The sequence below is a fragment of the Dryobates pubescens genome, chromosome 2 (genome assembly GCF_014839835.1).
Source record: "Dryobates pubescens isolate bDryPub1 chromosome 2, bDryPub1.pri, whole genome shotgun sequence".
NCBI classification, from domain to species: domain Eukaryota; kingdom Metazoa; phylum Chordata; class Aves; order Piciformes; family Picidae; genus Dryobates; species Dryobates pubescens.
In genome coordinates, this window is record NC_071613.1 from 55,812,338 (window position 1) to 55,829,837 (window position 17,500).

General features: G+C 43.1%; 1 protein-coding gene across 5 annotated transcripts in view; it reads left to right on the forward strand.

Moving 5' to 3' along the window:
- The window catches only part of GTDC1 (glycosyltransferase like domain containing 1), a 254,239-nt gene that overhangs the window by 188,191 nt on the left and 48,548 nt on the right, over nucleotides 1-17,500 (forward strand). For all 5 annotated transcript variants that reach the window (XR_008463067.1, XM_054177813.1, XM_054177806.1 and 2 more), the window contains exon 6: nucleotides 15,969-16,078. Coding sequence is in view for 4 of the 5 variants with exons in the window: in XM_054177813.1 (XP_054033788.1) it covers nucleotides 15,969-16,078 (110 nt within the window). In the remaining variant the exon portion in view is untranslated. The remainder of the gene's footprint in view (nucleotides 1-15,968; nucleotides 16,079-17,500) is intronic.

The window sequence follows — 17,500 nt, forward strand, 5'->3', positions numbered from 1 at the left end:
GCTGGGTTCTCCACAGAGTAATTTGTCCCCTTTCTCTCCAAGTCTTTAATGTTTCATTGCAAACATCTATAGCAAGGAGCTGCTAATAGAAATGACTTATGGCCAAGGAGCTAGATCAGAGGCTGCGATGGGTTTCCAAGCTGCTTTCTTACAAGAGTTATGCCAAGGGTTTACTTTTCCCCTTGTGCCAATAGGCTTTGGTAGAAATGGAGAGTGAAATTATTCCTGTAGTCAGTGGATAAAGTTCCCATATGTGATCAGAACTTTGTAGTGTCCCACAGGTTTGCATTGCAATGTGATAAACTGCATTTGGTGAAAGAATGTCTTAAGGAGGTGGCAGTGACCGGTGTGGCACAATCCTCCTCTCCCCCAAAACCTTGCCTACCATCATTTACACATGTACATTGTTCCTTCTCTTGCCCCACAATGAGGACACAGACTCTTGCCAGAGCTATTTTTGCTGTCGCTGGGGTGCACCACGTTGTTCCTCAGCTCTATCTGCACGTGAGTCTGATAGTGGATGGGCAAAGCTTCAAGCCTGCTGCACCCCAGCCACAGTCTCATCATCCAGGTGACACATGGGTAATTTTCTTACAAGTTTGGACCCTGTCTCTTCATATCTGAGCAACCTAATCTAGTTGGAGATGTCCCTTCTCACTGCAGGGGGAGTTGGACAAGATGACCTTCAAAGGTCCCTTCCGACCCGATGCATTCTGTGATTCCATGATCTTCTTTCGTGGAGGAGACCTACAGTGCTTCTTTTTACACAAGACATTCACCCAAGCCTTATGTTTTTTCTTTCTTGCCTGTTGTGCTGTATCATCTTAACAGCTGAAGACCTGATAAGAGAAAGTTGTCAGAAATCAATGCTTCTCCCCCTAATTGTAGGGGTGTGACAAAAGATCACCCAGGGAATCAGCAAGAATTTACACGCACGTGCCAACAAATGGCTGCTATCAATTCATGTGGAAGATCAGATAAACCCTTATCTCCTGTCTCTGTGTACCAGCATGTGAGGAGAGCGTGGGGAAGGATGGGGGGCAGGAGATACAGGAGCAAGAGGAAAGGTGGTGGAAGTCACGATGAGGAACTTCAGAAGAAAAAATAGATTGAAAAACTGATCTGAAGATTTCTGGTCTGAGGGAAAAAGGTGGCTTTGGAGATAACACTCTGCCCAGTTGCCTGTTTTTAAAGTAAGAGTATCACAAACTCAAAGACGTGAAGGGCTGAGTCCATGAAGGAAAGCTTCTTTTATCATCACTCTTGCTGTACAAACATCTGGTTGCCCCCTGTAAGAACCTGAACTAGATACATAGAATACATAGAATACATAGAATAAACCAGGTTGGAAGAGACCTTCAAGATCATCGCGTCCAACCCATCAACCAATCCAACACCACCCAAACAACTAACCCATGGCACCAAATGATCCTTGAGGTCCCTTCCATCCCTGACAATTCTGATTCTGTAACCTGATCCCCTTCACTCAGGAACAACTCCTTGGAAAGAGCTTGTCCCAGATAGTGTAGTCAGTGTTGCGCCTTCTGCTTTGGGGCAACTCTTCGTCAGTGAGATGAGTACAAGTCCTCTGCAAGGGAGAGAAGCCTGGAGAGGTGGTTTTTTAATAGCAGTGCCTTGTTCCTCTTTGTCTGGGTAATGAAATGCAGGATTTGTGTGGTTACCCTTGGCCTTTGAATTCAGAACTGTTTGACATTTGAGACCAGGGAATCTACACCCAAATCATATTTCCCATTGGGAAGCAGGTATGGCAAGACAGCAAAAGACAGAAGAGTAGGTGGTCCACCTAGAAATCATAGAATCATAGAACTGTTAGGGTTGGAAGGGACCTGGAAGTCCAAACCCCCTGCCATGGGCAGGGACACCTCACACTACAGCAGGTTGCTCACAGCCACATCCAGCCTGGCCTTCAAAACTTCCAGGGATGAGGCTTCCACCACCTCCCTGGGCAACCTGTGCCAGTCTCTCACCACCCTCATGGGGAAAAACTTCTTCCTAACATCCAATCTGAATCTACCCATTTCTGATTTTGCTCCATTCCCCCAGTCCTATCACTCCCTGACATCCTAAAAAGTCCCTCCCCAGCTTTCTTGTAGCCCACTTCAGATAGTGGAAGGCCACAATTAGTTCTCCTCAGAGCCTTCTCTTCTCCAGACTGAACAGCCCTAACTCCCTCAGTCTGTCCTCATAGCAGAGCAGCTCCAGACCTCTAAACATCCTTATGGCCCTTTTCTGGACATGCTCCAGCATCTCCAGATCCTTCCTGGAACAGAGGCTCCAGAACTGGACACAGTACTCCAGGTGGGGTCTCACCAGAGTGGAGTAGAGGGGGAGAATCAGCTCCCTCGCCCTGCTAGCTTTGCTTCTCTTGATGCAGCCCAGGATGTGATTGGCTTTCCGGGCTGCAAGTGCTCACTGCTGGCTCATGTTGAGCTTCTCATCCACCAGCACCCCCAGGTCGTTTTCTTCAGGGCTGCTCTCAAGCCAGTTGCTGCCCAGCCTATAATCTCCTTGGAATAGTCATCAATGCATTCAACTAATACTCCCAAACTAACTTCATACTCTTAAAGAAAGCAGCGTGCACCAGGGCAGCAACAGAGATGACAGGTGGCCTATAAACTAGTGCCATGAAGGTGTGTGTAGAGAGATCTGATTGAATAGAAGCTGACACCTCACTTCATGAACACCTAAATCTAAAAGAAAATAGTCTGGTTTCACTTTTGTGCAAGGTGGAGCTAGGTTTGAGAGCAGATGGGAGGGGTTTTCTGAGTATCAAGACAGACAGCTGATGAAACACTCTGACAATTTCAGATGTTTATGTTAATTGGAATGAGAGTTTGGAAGGATTTGGTGGTTCGTTCAGTGAAGTTTGACCTTGAAACCATTCCAGTGAGAGATGCAGTATTCCTTGATCACTGTTTTTAAGAGCTTGTAGAAATATTCAGCATATGGTGAAGACCTCTCAGGTATGAAAATTCTCCTTCTATAGTGGACATTCCATCCATCTTTCTTTTAGTTTGTTTTCTTGAAGGGCTCTAAGAAGTTTATAGTGCAGAGGAGAAAACATCTCTAATTTTGATAATGGCAATAAAGATGCTTTGAATTACCCCTCTGTTCTGCAGCGAGACAGTAGTAGGGGTAGTTTGGGGTAGTTTATTGGGTTTATAGTATGAGCAGAGCCAATAAAATGTGTTCCAAGTAATAGTCAGCCTCTCTGCAGTTCTCTTTCTAGTTGATCTCCTATGGAGTTGTGGGTAAAAAGAGATCCAGAACAACTGTCCTGTAGTCACAAGCTAACCAGAAACCTACCAAACAGGAAAATTTGGAGACAAATATTCCATCCTGTGGTAGAAAGGCAGGAATTAAAATGGTTGTGAGGTCACCCCCAGACAAGGTGTCTCCAGACAAAGTGTACCAAGATTTTCCATCCCAAACCTTGTGGAACAGACAAATATTTGTAGTACCTGCACTTGTGTACTCTTTGCTTTTATGTAAAACCCTGAATCTGTCCATCTCAAGCAGGGGTGTTCAGGATCCAGCACTAGATGTAGAGAAACGGAGGCAGAAAGTGAGTTACTCAAGTCACACGTGCCATTGGAGATGGATTTGTGATGGCCCAATTACCTCCAGAACTTTGTAGGACAAAGAGCAGTGATGGCATCTGTGTTTACATCAGGAACTTCAATTTGCATTAGGAGGTACACCTGATTGAACTGAAAATGGTATTTTGTAGCTTTCCAGAAGATGCTGTATCTGCCAGTTGTATTGAAAGATTCAGGAAGGCTGGAGAGGGACTTTTCATAAGGGTGTCTATCAATAGGACAAGGGGGAATGGTTTGAAGCTGAGGGAGAGGAGGTGTAGGCTGGATCTTAGGAAGAAGTTTTTCCCCTCAAATCCCAGAGCACCTGGGCTCTGTTGGAGTCTCCTCCCACCCCAGGTGTGTCCATTTGGCCCTCCCCACACACTCCCCTATTTAGTGCCTCCCAGGAACAGCAGAAGCCCTAAGCTGAGCCCATCTGGGCTGGAGGATCCTCCTCTTATCTCTGGTGAGTACTCATGGTGCACACTGGGTGATGGTGGTGGTGACAACAAAGGCCGGGGGGCCTGGTGGCCCCCCGGTTAGGTAGGCAAACATGACATCATACAGAGCTGCTGTGCAGTGCACAGCCTGGAGCATGGGTTGGTGACTGATTCACAGCCAGCTAAGAGTACTCAGAAGCTCTGGCCTTAATGGAACTATGCTGATTTGGGGAATCCAGGCAGAGCATTAGAGCATTAAGAAGTTCTTCAGTACCAGGCTGGGGAGGCTCTGGAAGAGACTGCCCAGGGAGGCTGTGGATGCCTCTTCCCTGGGGATGTTCAAGGCCAGGCTGGATGAGGCCTTGAGCATCCAAGTCTAGTTGAGAGGCATCTCTGCCCATGGCAGGGGAGGTTGGAGTAGGTGATCTCTGAGGTCCCTTCCAACCTGAGCCATTCTGTGATTCACAGAGGGTAGTGAAGGTGTTTGAGTGGTATTTTGTTTCCTACAGTTTCAATTGCCAGGCCTCCTGGTGAACAGCTGAAGCAGTTTGCTCAGTTGGCATCAGCAGTGCACTGAAGGAGAGGGGAACTATCTCAGAAATAACAAAGAGCTAAAATATTTTGTGTTCTCCCTCTGATGTCTACTTCAAATTGCATTCCCTCAGTGGAGGGAGATCATTTCAGTTACCCTGGTCACAGTAGCAGGCAGCCCTCTTTCTGAATGCCTTTCTTCATTAATGTAGATATGTTCTGAGCTGAGAGGCGATGGTTCTTCTAATTATGGTAACATGTAGTTAATTTCCCTTTTTTAAAAGCTGGATGTGAAAAGCAGTTTCCTTTAAAATGGGGGGGCAGAGAAGGAAAAAAGTGATACAGCTGATGTTCCTGTTGCCTTAGCAACAGATTTATTTATTAGGGTCTGAAATGACATGAGTTAATATACCACATACCTGCTGATCGGCAAACTCTCCTATTTCAGCTCCAGTTGACAATTAAGTCCTGGACAGCTACAGCCAGGGGTTAATGTTACTCATTAGGAGAACTAGGTCATTACTGGGAAATCAAGGCACTTAAGGCAGCATGGCTGAAACACAAAATTCCACGTCTCAAGGAGTGAGGGGTTTTATGTTAATTAACCTTATTTTCCTTTCATGAGAAAAAAAACCACCATCTTTCCTCTGTGTGTGTGACAGTGGATCAATTAACTGAAAACCAAAAGGAAAGGAAAAGTAAGCTGTAGTTTACTTTCCTCTCCTAGTTGTCTTGGTTTCCTTTGGAAGGGTTTCATTATTTTATGGAAAATTCTTATGTCTATATGATGAGTAAAAAGGGTATTAAAATTAAGAAGGGAATCATCATGGAAATCAGCTTTACCACAAGGGAATGAGCAAATAAAAGCCTTGGAAATGAAAATAAATAAGCTTTGCTAATACCTCACCTAAGGAGCAGAATACAAGCCCATCAGAGCTTGGAGATATTTAGAGGTACTTCTTTGCGTCTTTATTAAGCAGCTACATAGTTCTTTGACCTTCAGAAACCGAAACTTTGGAGAACTAATTCAAGTGGTTGGTAAATATTCTATTTACAGAAAGCTGATGGGTGCTGTAGTCGACAGTAACTCCTCTAGTTAGTAACTGGCTTCTGATTTCCAGGAAACTTATATCTTCATAAAACTTTCAGAGAATGTATTTCTGAGTGGGAGTTTTAACTTGATAAGTCATGAGTGATTTAATAATGCTCTCCTGAAAGCCTTTATTTACTAACTTTTAGCAGACTTCATTCTGATACTGGAGAACTTAATAGGCTGAAAAAGAATCATATTAAAATAAAACTTGTTGGGTGTGTTTTACTCATTGCTTCCACAAATACACTTGCTTCTTTCACTTCTACTAAGCACTCTACTTTCTTTTCTATATTTAAGCTCCATGGCCTAATTCTGCTTCTCATTGTGTTTAGAGCAATTGGTGTAAAACTTTTTCCACTCTCTTTAGAGTCGAGCTTGAAGCAGCATCTTACCTAGGTTGCACGTAGGAAACCGTTGTATGAGGTTGTGAGAGTAGTGTTACCCGTGACAAGAGGAAAAGTCAAGGGTTTGCCCTCTGATGGAGCTGTTCTCTTGTATTTAAGAACAAAGTTAAATAGTATCAAGATTGTGCTTAAAATACCAACTGCAGAAGCCTTCTTTCTTCATTCCCCCTGTGCTACCCAGATGCTCACAGAGCAGCCTCTTTAGTGCCATCCCCTAGAGCCTGTTGCAATGAATGCTTCTGCTTGTCTTTTGTGGTTGAAAAACTGGGTTTGAGTTAATGTAAGACCACAGCTGCATCACCTGGTTGTTTGAGGATAACTCAAGTTTGCAGTAGATGTATCAAAGCTAGCTGTTAAAGCCCCAGTGAGCTTGGCTTTCCCTTTGTCCATGCTGGGGAAACTCATTTTGTGGTGTCTTTCTTCTCTGATACAACTACAAAACCCGAGTCTTCGAGCAGAAACTTGTGAACTGGTGGCACTAGAGAGTCCTCTGAAGGCTCTGCAGGAAAGGGACTTCTCCTCTTCCACCTATTGCAGTCAAAGCAATCCTATTCTGCACCATTCACCCAAGCTGATCTTGGCCTTTCTGTTTCAGACCTCTTCCTTCTGTCTTTGCCAGGCTCTGGTCTTTGACTCTCTCTTCGTACAGTCTCCTTGTGCAGCAAATTTGCATCTCCCTCTTTTCTAGCTTCTCAGCCTTTCTCTGTCTCCTTCATTTGAGTCCCTGTCTGTATAAGGGACCTTCTACAACTCATTGGTCCCTGTTTACTGTAAACACTATTGTACAACCTGACTGTGTCATAGAATCAGCCAGGTTGGAAAAGGCCTCGGAGATCATCATGTCCTACTTAATACTTTGGTTTCTGATCTTGATTTCATGTTTCACCTCGTATATGAACTGGCCTTTTCCCAGCTCCTGAAGTTCTTCACTCAGTTCGCATTTTCTTTGCCATATTGATCAGATCATATTTCTCCCCTTTGCTTCTGTCTGCAGTTGTTTGACTCTCCCTTTCCATCCTCCTCCTCCCTTGCTTTCCCTTTTTCCCATGTTCTCACCTTTTTTAAAAACTCCTCTTGTCCTCTAATCTCTGCATTTTCTTGGTTGTGTTGTGCAAAACCTGACTCGCTGAAAGCAGTGAGATTTGTAGTTACTTTAATCTTGCTGAATAATGAGTTTCAAGCCTTGGTCTTGATGCCAAGATAGTTCCTGCTTAGGAGCTTCATCCTTGGAGATGACAGCTTCACAAATTCAAAAAGGATGGGTTGTGTGAGGTACCTGAGCTAATTCCTCTCCGGGAAGGACTCAAGACCAAGACTCATTTTTGGACCCAGGCAACATATCTGGCTGAGTATTACAGTGCAGAATCAGAGAATCATTTAGGCTGGAAAAGATTTTTAAGGTCATCAAGTCCAGCCAAGTAGCAGTGTTTTGGAGATGTGAGTCTTACCATGGAAATCAGAGGACTGTGCATGGTGGTGATTGCCAGGCAAATGTGTAGTAAGGTAGTTGTTATTTAGTAACTCTTGTTTGATTTTTCTTCCAAGGAAGCCCTGGAGTAGATTTGAATCCCCTTTTCTCATATTCATACCCATCTATTATTACCATGACATGACTCTTTTCTAGCATGTTGAGTTACAATAGGATATATTGTGTGTGGTTATCAGGCCTGTCAGGGTCACTCAGATTATTTTGACTTGCCTCACAACAACAGGAAACCATTTGTTATGTTACCTTCAGAACACAAAAGGAAGTTAATTTAAATACCTTTTTTTTTAAGGCACTATTTGAGAGTAGTCCATAGCAGTTACTGGGTCATTGTAGGACTGGAACATCTCTGTGAAGAGAAAAGGCTGTGAGCCCTGGGCCATTGAGCCTGGAGGAAAGCAGCCTGAGAGGTGATCTGATCAATGCTTAGCAAGAGCTATAGTGTGGGGGAACAAGTGGATGGGGCTAAACTCTTGTCTGTGGTGCTCAGTGACAGGACAAGGGGCAATGGGCACAAACTGGAACCTAGGAGGTTCCATCTGAACAGTAGGAGAAACTTATTTGGTGTGAGGGTGCCAGAGCCCTGGAGCAGGCTGCCCAGAGAAGTTGTGGAGATTCCAAACCCACCTGGACAGGGTGATCCTGGGCAAGCTGCTGTAACCCTGCTTTAGCAGGGGTGTTGGACTGGACAATCCAACCCTCACCAGTCTGTGAGGGTTTACTCAAGTGAAATGTTACTTATGTGAATCCTAGACCTGTGCAAAGCTGAGCTCTCCGAGTTGGAGTAAAAGAAATCAAAAGGCATTGATTTTAACACCAAGGTAACTGAGGCCAAACAGGGATCTTTGTCTTCAGAGGTTATCTCTCTTGAGGAAATGACCAGGAGCCTCAATGACTGATGCTGATCCTGAGGATCCTTTGGTTAGAGAATGTACAATATTTTATTTTGAGGTGGTGTGGGGTTTTTTTCCCCCTCTGTGAATTGTGAGAGGGGGGAGAAGGAGAAGAAGAATCTAAACAATAAACTCCCAAGGTTCTTTTATTTATTTTTTTTAATGGATATCTTCTAGATAACACAAGCTAGGAGAAAATGCTTTTCCAGCATAAAGCAAAATGCCACCCATTTTTCTCAGGCCAGCCATTTGAAACAATCAGAAGGTAAAATACACAGAGCTCACTGTAAATACGTCACAGGCTGTAAGGGAAAATAAAACACTGCCTTTGCCACTGCTCTTTGGCTGCCTTTTGTTTTTGCCTCTCCAGTGCCACAGTTTTAATTCCTCTCCTTGCAGAGGTGTTATGCAAGCAGAGGACCTTATCTTGTAGGTAAGATTTCTTCTGTAAGGGCCCTTTTGATGATTATTTTTTTTCAGTGACACTTATGCAAAGCCATTTTCTTCTACTTGACTCCATTTTCTGTTAAGTGAGGGGGTATTAGATGTTGTGGTAACTTTTGATGCTGATGATGGCAGACAATGTTTAGAGGCACAATTACAGCAAAGGCATTTTGTAAGCGCATCAGCTGAAGAAGAAAACTCATTGGCCTCAACTACATATTTACAGGCACCCTCTACCTCAGACTGGAAATGCAAAAAGATGGCAAAATGCTGTGATAAATGGAACAAATGGAAAGCAATTAACTTTTCCTTCGTGTTTGCATTTCCATAGTTATTTCTTTTCCCCCTGTTTCTTTCCTAATAGCTCTTTCCCAGCAGTAATATTTCCTCCTCTGCAGTTATCATCAGCATTGTTAACCAGAAATTTGGTATTGGAATTTTAATTTTTTTTTTATCCTTTTTTTTTCACTTTCCCCTCATTCTTAACATAGAAAATGTGTATTAAAGCCATTTGATTTAGGAAGGTCCTTGATCCTCCATGAAAATAGTTGCCAGAATGTATTTCATTTGGTGTATTGAACAGGCTTGTAACATGAGTCTCTTACTTATTGTCCTCCTGAAGCATTTACTGACTCCAAGCCTCACAACATTTTTGTAAATAAAAGCTTTTTTAAGGCCAATACCTCATAGGTGGGGAGACCTAGGCAGAGCCATCTCCATGTCAGAAAAAGACCAGAAATCTGGAGCTCTCTATTTTGAAGGCCAGGCTTATTTTTTGTGACTACACAGCTACTTTATGGGATGATTAGATGATGATAAACCTGTGTTCACATTTTGCTGAGATCAAGATTTAAGGTAAAATATCAAAGTATAATACAGTAAATAGTATATTTTTATTTATTATGTATAGTATATATACTATATATGAAAATATTGTTTATAGTGTATTTATACTATATAGTTATATATAAATGCAATGGGGAGAAAAACAATCCCTGATGCTGTTCTTTAGGTTAGATTTGATGTGAAGTGGAGCCCCATTTTTCATTCAGCAGAGTGTGCATGCAAAGCCTGCACCATTTGAGTGCCCTGGACAGATACCGGGTCAACAGGAGGCTGATGTCATGTGAGTCCTCTTATCAGCCTGTGGCATCCTTCATCACCCTCCCCAAGCCTGTACCATATCAGTCAGAACAGTAAAGAACCTCAAGTTCCTGCTGTTATCACCCAAACGGTACTAGGAGAAAGGCACCTTCCAGCTCCTGGCTCTGGGTGTGATAGAGATGCAGCCCTCCCCTCACAGCCCTGCCTGTGCCTTTCTTCACCTTCATTCTTTCTAAAATGGTCACTTTTAGATAGGATTTTACAAGTTTTCTACCTTTTTTTTTTTTTTCCACCTTCCATGCTGCTTTTGTTCTCCATCTCCATGCACTGCACTTCCCTGTGTGCCTTTGCTGTCCTTATTCTCTTCACTTCTCCTTCTTTAATTACCACACAGTTTTATTTTTACTTCCTAATTTATATCTTACTGGATTTTTTCCTGACCTTTTCTCTGCCACTGATAGCACTCTCAAATGCCCTCTGCAGCTTCTCTCTGAGCCTGATTTTTCTGTATGATTTCATTTTTCCCAAGCCTATGCATTTTCCTTTTTCTCTTCTATTTACCCTGTATTTATAATTTCTCTTTTCCCCTTGCATTTGGTTATTCTATAACTTGTTTTTGTTGTAAATGTGAATATTTCTATCTTTTAATTATTCTTTTCTCTTTTCATGGTTCTCTTCCCCTTTTTGTTGCTTTGCCCATCTCTGCCCTGTTTGCTGCCAAAGTTGCTCCTCACCATTTGATTTCCCCAAAACTGAAGGACCAATCTCATCAACTTTGAGCTCTGTGTCTTAAAAACTTGATGGCCTTCACTTTTAATTATTGATTCTTTGCTCACAGACCTCCCCAGCCCCATCCCTGCCCCTCATGCTGTGTTGTGGCCATAGCTTTCCCTGGCTGATGTCCCCTGTCCCTTTCTCTCCTCCCTGGGTGTCTCTTGGCTCACCACTCTGTCTCCACAACTGCTGCCCAGCTTCATAAATAATGAGTGATGCTTCAGTGGCCTATTTTATCAGCCATTTTCCAGTAGAAATTGCAGGTAGACAGCAATCTGTCTTCTTGCTTTTCCTGTATGTCCTAAAAAAAAAATTTAAATACCAACTAAAATGCTACTTTAACTTCTGAAGATTTTTGTACCTGGTGCAGCATTGCCATCTCCCACCTTTGCCCATCTGAAATGGGGAGGCAGAAGCAGATCCACCCAGTTAGCATTGCTGGGGTTTAAGGCACTGTAAAACATGAGATACTGCTGCGTGCCCTCACAATTTGGGCTTCTCTGCTGCTGAAAATCTCCCATGCTAAATGTCCTAAGAAGATTAAGATCAACCCTTTTAATATTGCTTTCAGCTGAGCTTATTTTGTAACCCTTTCAGAATCTGTAGCACCTTAGGAGATGGCACGAGAGGGCTGTTGCTGGCACAAGCATTTCATACCCTTTACATAGTATTTTCTCAGATATTAAGACTTAACCCTGGTTTAGCAGATTGCTGTTCCTGATTATCTTGCATTAGTTCCAGTTTAAATGCCTTTTTTAAGAAATTGATTGCATTTCTATTGCCCCTTTGAGCCATCCCTCTATCTTTGCCACAACTCTTCTGTTTTCTGATTGCATTGCTGTGTGTATGTTCCTCCACCTCCTAAATATCTGCCTTTATCACCACATATGACAAGTTTACATATACTGAAAAAGTTCAGCTTCACTTACAGAAGACCACCTGGGTCTCCTAGTGAACTTCACTCCAATTCAAGAGTTGAATCTGCACAGGATAATGCAAAGGGCTACATTCTGCTATTTCTTTATTTTTAGATATGCTGTCCATCACTCATCAGGGATATGGGTGTTCTGCAGCCCCAGGGAGTAACTCAAGTTGAGCTGCACTCTCTTCTCAGTTCCAGCAATGGGCTCAGGCTGAATTCACCAGATTCATGAAGAGCAGAAGGGTGTTTTGAAGCCTATTGCCATTGATTGTATGGAGGAGCATCATCGTAGTGCTGTGAAGTTGCTTTTTAAAATCATTTTAGGCTGAAAAGAGGGATGTCAAGTCATCAATTAATCCTGACAGCATCCTTCTGTGGTGAAGAAATAATACTGTCACACCCATTTTTATGAACAGAAAATCTGAGGCAGGGATAGTGGAAGTTCAATACCAGTGCTGATGCCACCATCCTCCCAATCCCTCATTTCAAGGACACTCTTAAAAGTTTTATTTCAGATTACAAAGGGAGTCTGTAACTCAGGCTGAACCCTGGGCCACCTTCCCATATCCAGACCACTAAACCTCAGCCAGCTCTTGAGAGACTTCAGATGTCTTTCTTAAAGTGTTTTAGACTCAAAACACCAATTGGGTAAAATAATTTTTGTGTGCAGTATCTAAACATGGAGATTGAATGGCAGTGCTCTCAAATCCCTGTGCAGCTATGGTGCCGATGTCTGGTTCATGACATTTGCAGCTGGAATTTGGTCATTCTGATGTTTTGGTGTTCTTAAAATGAAATTTAGAGCATCTTCATACCATGCCCAGTTCTTCTTTTTCCTTTCCCAGATGCATATCAAATCAAGTAAAAAATAAAAGAGCATTTTAAATACCTTAACTAAACAACAAAGGCAGAGCCTAGAATCACATTAGCTTATTATGTGGGGGGTCCCCACCCCCAAACATAACATCTTAAAAGTTTCCATCTTAATATCAAGCACTCATAGAGCTCTGCAGCTCTTCTTAAGGAAATGGAGTATATATAATTAATACTGTTTAATAAAGCTCCACAAAAAAATGCAACAGATGCAGCCAAAAGTGCACGTCACTTTGAGCAGATCTTTACAGAACAGACATTCCATATTGTGTTCATCTTTTTCCACGATCACTGCTATGACAATCTGGTGTGTTTAGCAGTTGTTGCTGAGTAAGGCAGACTGGATTGTATATGATTTTCTCCATGTCAGCCAAGAAACAGAGCTCTCTTCTTCTTTTTTCCTTCTTTTTTCCTTTGGGGGCGGGGGGGGGGGGGGTGGTAGCAAAGAGGTGGTCTGGGACTATTTATTGCTTTCTACCAGGAGCGGCTGTACCTTCCCTAACACACTGCAGTCTGTAGGTGCACGTGCTAGAAGCTCTCTGTAAGATCTTAGCTAAAAATAAAAGTGGTTGTGGTGTGGAAAAGTCACAGGAGTTGATAAATCAAAAAGGGGATGACCTCCCAGATAGAAAAGCTGCAAGATTGGCCAGGCATGCCAGGGCAATCTGTGACTATCATGGAAAAAGCAAAATATTTTAAAAAGGGGCTATGGAAGGGAGGATCACCTACAGCAGAAAACCCATCAGGGAGGCTCCAGTGCAGAGGAAACGTTTCCCCTTTCAACATTCCTTCTGGGTGCCAAATTTTCCTTCTGTTCTTCCCCACCTATTAAACAAAGCTGCAACTTCCAATTCCTATCAGTTTTCCTAAATATGTGCAGCTTATGTGGCTTCAACGAGCTGTAAGGCTCCGTGTTCTCCTGCCAGCTCCTTGACAATGTGGCTCCAACAGCATCCTCCACTTTTGGCTGCCTCTGGGACCCCTGGTCTCTTCTGGAAAGGAAGAGGGAAAGCATATCCTTTGCTGGAAGGACTTTTTGTGACTGCAAAGCTGATAGCGGGGCTGTGAAGAGCTTGGAACGATCCTTGGAAGCATCGTGGCTCTGTCTGTCAAGGCTGCCTGCTATGTGTATGGGGATGTCTTGGTCCACCTCAGGATGAGCTGTGCATAGCTCAGCACAGGTACAAGGAGGGCTTATGGGGATCACTTGTAGAGCACCCACACAAGCCTGCCTAGGGGAAACTGAGGCTAGCAAGAAGCTTTCTATTGAATTACACCAACTCCCAGCATCAAAGCTCTTTTCGTTGCACACTATCACATTAGAGAGATTCCCTCCCAGCCAAGTCGGGATCCTCGACTGTAATCTCATTTCAGTTCTTTCAGCTGCGCATTTGGAGGGAACTAAACCACCAGCAGCATGGTTCTGCACATATTTACCTACCAGAGAGGGGTGGCTATTTCAAGTGTGAGGCTGGAAACAAACTAGTAGGCAGTTTGTTGGGATCTTTGCAACTGGAAGAAATTCTCTCTCCCAGCCAGTGCTCGTATCCACTTCGGTTACTGGAACCACCATGCAAACTCCTGGTTCACAGATGTGAAACCAATTACGACGCTTCTGCTGTTGCATTCCTCCTTGGTTTTTGGGAACAAAACAAATCTGGGAGATGGAGGACTTCTTAAAGTAATTATTGTCTAGCTTGCTTTCAAGAAAACGCAACTAATTCTGACAAACTCCTCAATGCCCCAAGATTTCTCAGCCTGGGGAAGCCACGTTAATTATAAGATTAATTTGTTTTAATTCCCTAAACCAAAAATATTGACTGAAATGAGAAATTAACACATGTAGAGCTGCAGATGTCATTTGGCTTCAGATTTCCCGAATGATATAATTATTAATCTTTCATATAGCAGTGTGACAAACCTACAGATTCACTCTAGAAAATGAGGCTGTGAAGAAAGACACCAGGACAGCTGAGCTCTAGAGATTTTTTTTTTTCTCCTCCCCTTAATACAGGAAGGAAAACAGTGGAATTTTCTAAATAATAAATAAAACCCAAATATTTTAAAGGCATATGGTGCACATCTGTCTGAAATACAATCATTTAAAGCAGAGTAATTAAATGCAAGATGGAATATTCACCTTGGAGTGGGGGAATTATTTCATTTTGAATACAGCTTAGTGAATTTGGGAAAGGCAGATCTATCTTTTGAACGTTTCACTTCTGTGCTGGTAAAGAAGACAGATTAGCAAACTGGCTTTTTACTTTCTCTTTAGATAACCAGCCTTGTGTTTCAATGCATCGAGTGTCATACCCTTGCAAACCTTATCTTCAAATTAAATTATCAATAAACAAGTTTTCTTTGTTTTGACTTTCATTTAACTCTTTAAACCCTCTGAAGGCAGGGAAGCTGTTTTCTTTCTTTCTTCTTTACCTAGAGCACTGAATGCATTATAATCACAGAATGGTAGGGGTTAGAAGGGACCTCCAGAGTTCATCCAGTCCAATCCCCCTGCCAAAGCACAATAACTCAGGGCAGGTCACACAGGAACACATCCAGGTGGGTTTGAAAAGTCTCCAGAGAAGGAGCCTCCACAACCTCTCTGGGCAGCCTGCTCCAGGGCTCTGGCACCCTCACCATACAGAAGTGTCCTGTCCTGTCCCTGGGCACTACCAAACAGAGCCTGGCACCTTCATCCTGACACCCACCACTTAGACATTTATAGACAATGATCAGATCCCCTCTCAGCCTTCTCCTCTCCAGACTAAACAGCCCCAGGGCTCTCAGTCTTTCTTCACAGCAGAGATGTTCCAGTCCCCCAGTCATCCTCATAGCCTCTGTTGGACTCTTGTCCAGCAGATCCCTGTCTCTCTTGACCTGGGGTGCCCAAAACTGGAGGCACTATTCCAGGTGTACATGAATACAGCATGGATTCATCAAATTCCAGTTTGGGGAAATCCTATGGTTTTAGCAAAGATTTTGATTAATCTGTTCCTCCTGAACAGAGTGAACTGTAATGGGGATTGTGTGCCTGTTCCTGACAGGGGGGTAAAATCAAATGGAAAAAAAGGCTGTGGGATTTTTCCTACCCTGCACCATTTTTTATCATGATTTTGCCTTCATCTAGGTGAGACATTACTCAGTCCTCAGTTTCAGAGTTGGTAATTTGAAGAGTAAAAGGCATTATTTAAAGAGAAGAGAGAGAAGAATCTGAGGAAACTGAGTTTTGATCCCAAGTGCTGGCTGGTGGAAAATGCTCAACCACGCCGTGTAAACAAAAGAGGGAAAATATGCTGAAGATGTTTAGTCCCCAGAAGTACAATTTAAAAGAAAGGCTGTTCTGATAACAAAACAATTCCACAAGTAAACATAAATGATGCTGAGAGAAGTTCTGTTTGTTTTAAGGGAACATGACAAAGATCCTGAAACTTTCTTTAAAGTCCTGCTGCAGCTGAAAGAGAAAGATCTCCCTTTTCATGTCTCTGTCCTTGGAGAGACTTTCACTGAGGTTCCAGGTACATCGCTTTCTATTTTCTTCTCTTTTTTTACCCTTTGTTGTAAAGTTACTGCAAAAACTAAATGTTTCCAGAAGTAGTTTTCATGTGCATGCTTTCTTCTGTTTACAATCTTCACAGTGGTAACAGAAAATGCTACTGATATGTTTGAATTATTAAAGAAAGCAAACCTTTTTGACTGTATGTGGCAGTGCAAGACCTTACTTATGACTGATGCTTCAGGAACACCTCAGTATTTGTTTAAACAGAGAGATAGGTGTGAGTGATTGGACGCTTCAGATAGGAAACAAAATCTTTCAGGTCGAGGTCACTCATCTGAAATCCAGACTTGAGATTTTAGCAGGTGAAAACACTTAGCTGCCTTTCAAACATCAGGGTGAGGACTTCTGTGAGGAGCTTCTGGTTTGTATCTGGCATGAAAGTGGTCATTAATCTTTAATATTTTTATACCACTCTTTTTGCACACTCCTTCCATTCCTTGATTTCTGACAACCACCACTCTGTAAACAGCTTCACCCAGCTGAAAAAGAAACAGGTTTCAGTCTCTACACACACACGAAGCTTAGTGCCTGGGATAGGGTGGCAATAAAGAGAATAATCAGATCCTGTGCTGGCTGCACTTGTAGTGAAATGAACTTCCTTACAATGTACCTCAATGATGAGCAAGCATCAAAATATTCCATGTCATAATGCATAAATGTTTCCCAAATGTAGATTTGCATCCCTCAGCCTCTTTGGTCTGTAAAAACAGGCTTCACAGAATCACAGAATGGTAGGGGTTGGAAAGGACCTCCAGAGATCATCCAGTCCAGCCCCCTGCCAGAGCAGGATCATCTAGAACAGGTCATGCAGGAATGCATCCAGGTGGGTTTTAAATGTCTCCAGAGAAGGAGACTCCACAACCTCTCTGGGCTGCCTGTTCCAGGGCTCCAGCACCCTCACAGTTTTCCCTTACGTTCACATAGAACCTCCTCTGCTCCAGCTTGCCCCCAGTGCCCCTTGTCCTGTCCTTGGAAATCCCTGAGCAGAGTCTGGCTCCAGTCCTGCACATCTTTATCCCCAGCAATGAGGGCAGCCCTCAGGCTCCTCTGCTCCAAGCTCCAAACCCCAGCTCCCTCAGCCTGTCCTCACAGGGAGATGTTCCACTACCAGCAGCAGCTTTGTGGCTCTGTGCTGGATTCTTTCAAGCAGTTCTCTGAGGTCCTTTTTGAGCTGAGTAGCTCAGAACTGGACACAATATGGACAGAACTAAACTTGGGATGAGTTTATTTGTCAGCTCTGTTACCTGCTGAACTGATGCTATTTCAAGTGGTTTAGTTTTAATTTTGCAGTTTTTAAGGCACCAAGAACTTTGTAAACTAGGGTAATTGGTTGGACTTGGTGATCCTGAGGGTCTTTTCCAACCTGAACGTTTCTGTGATT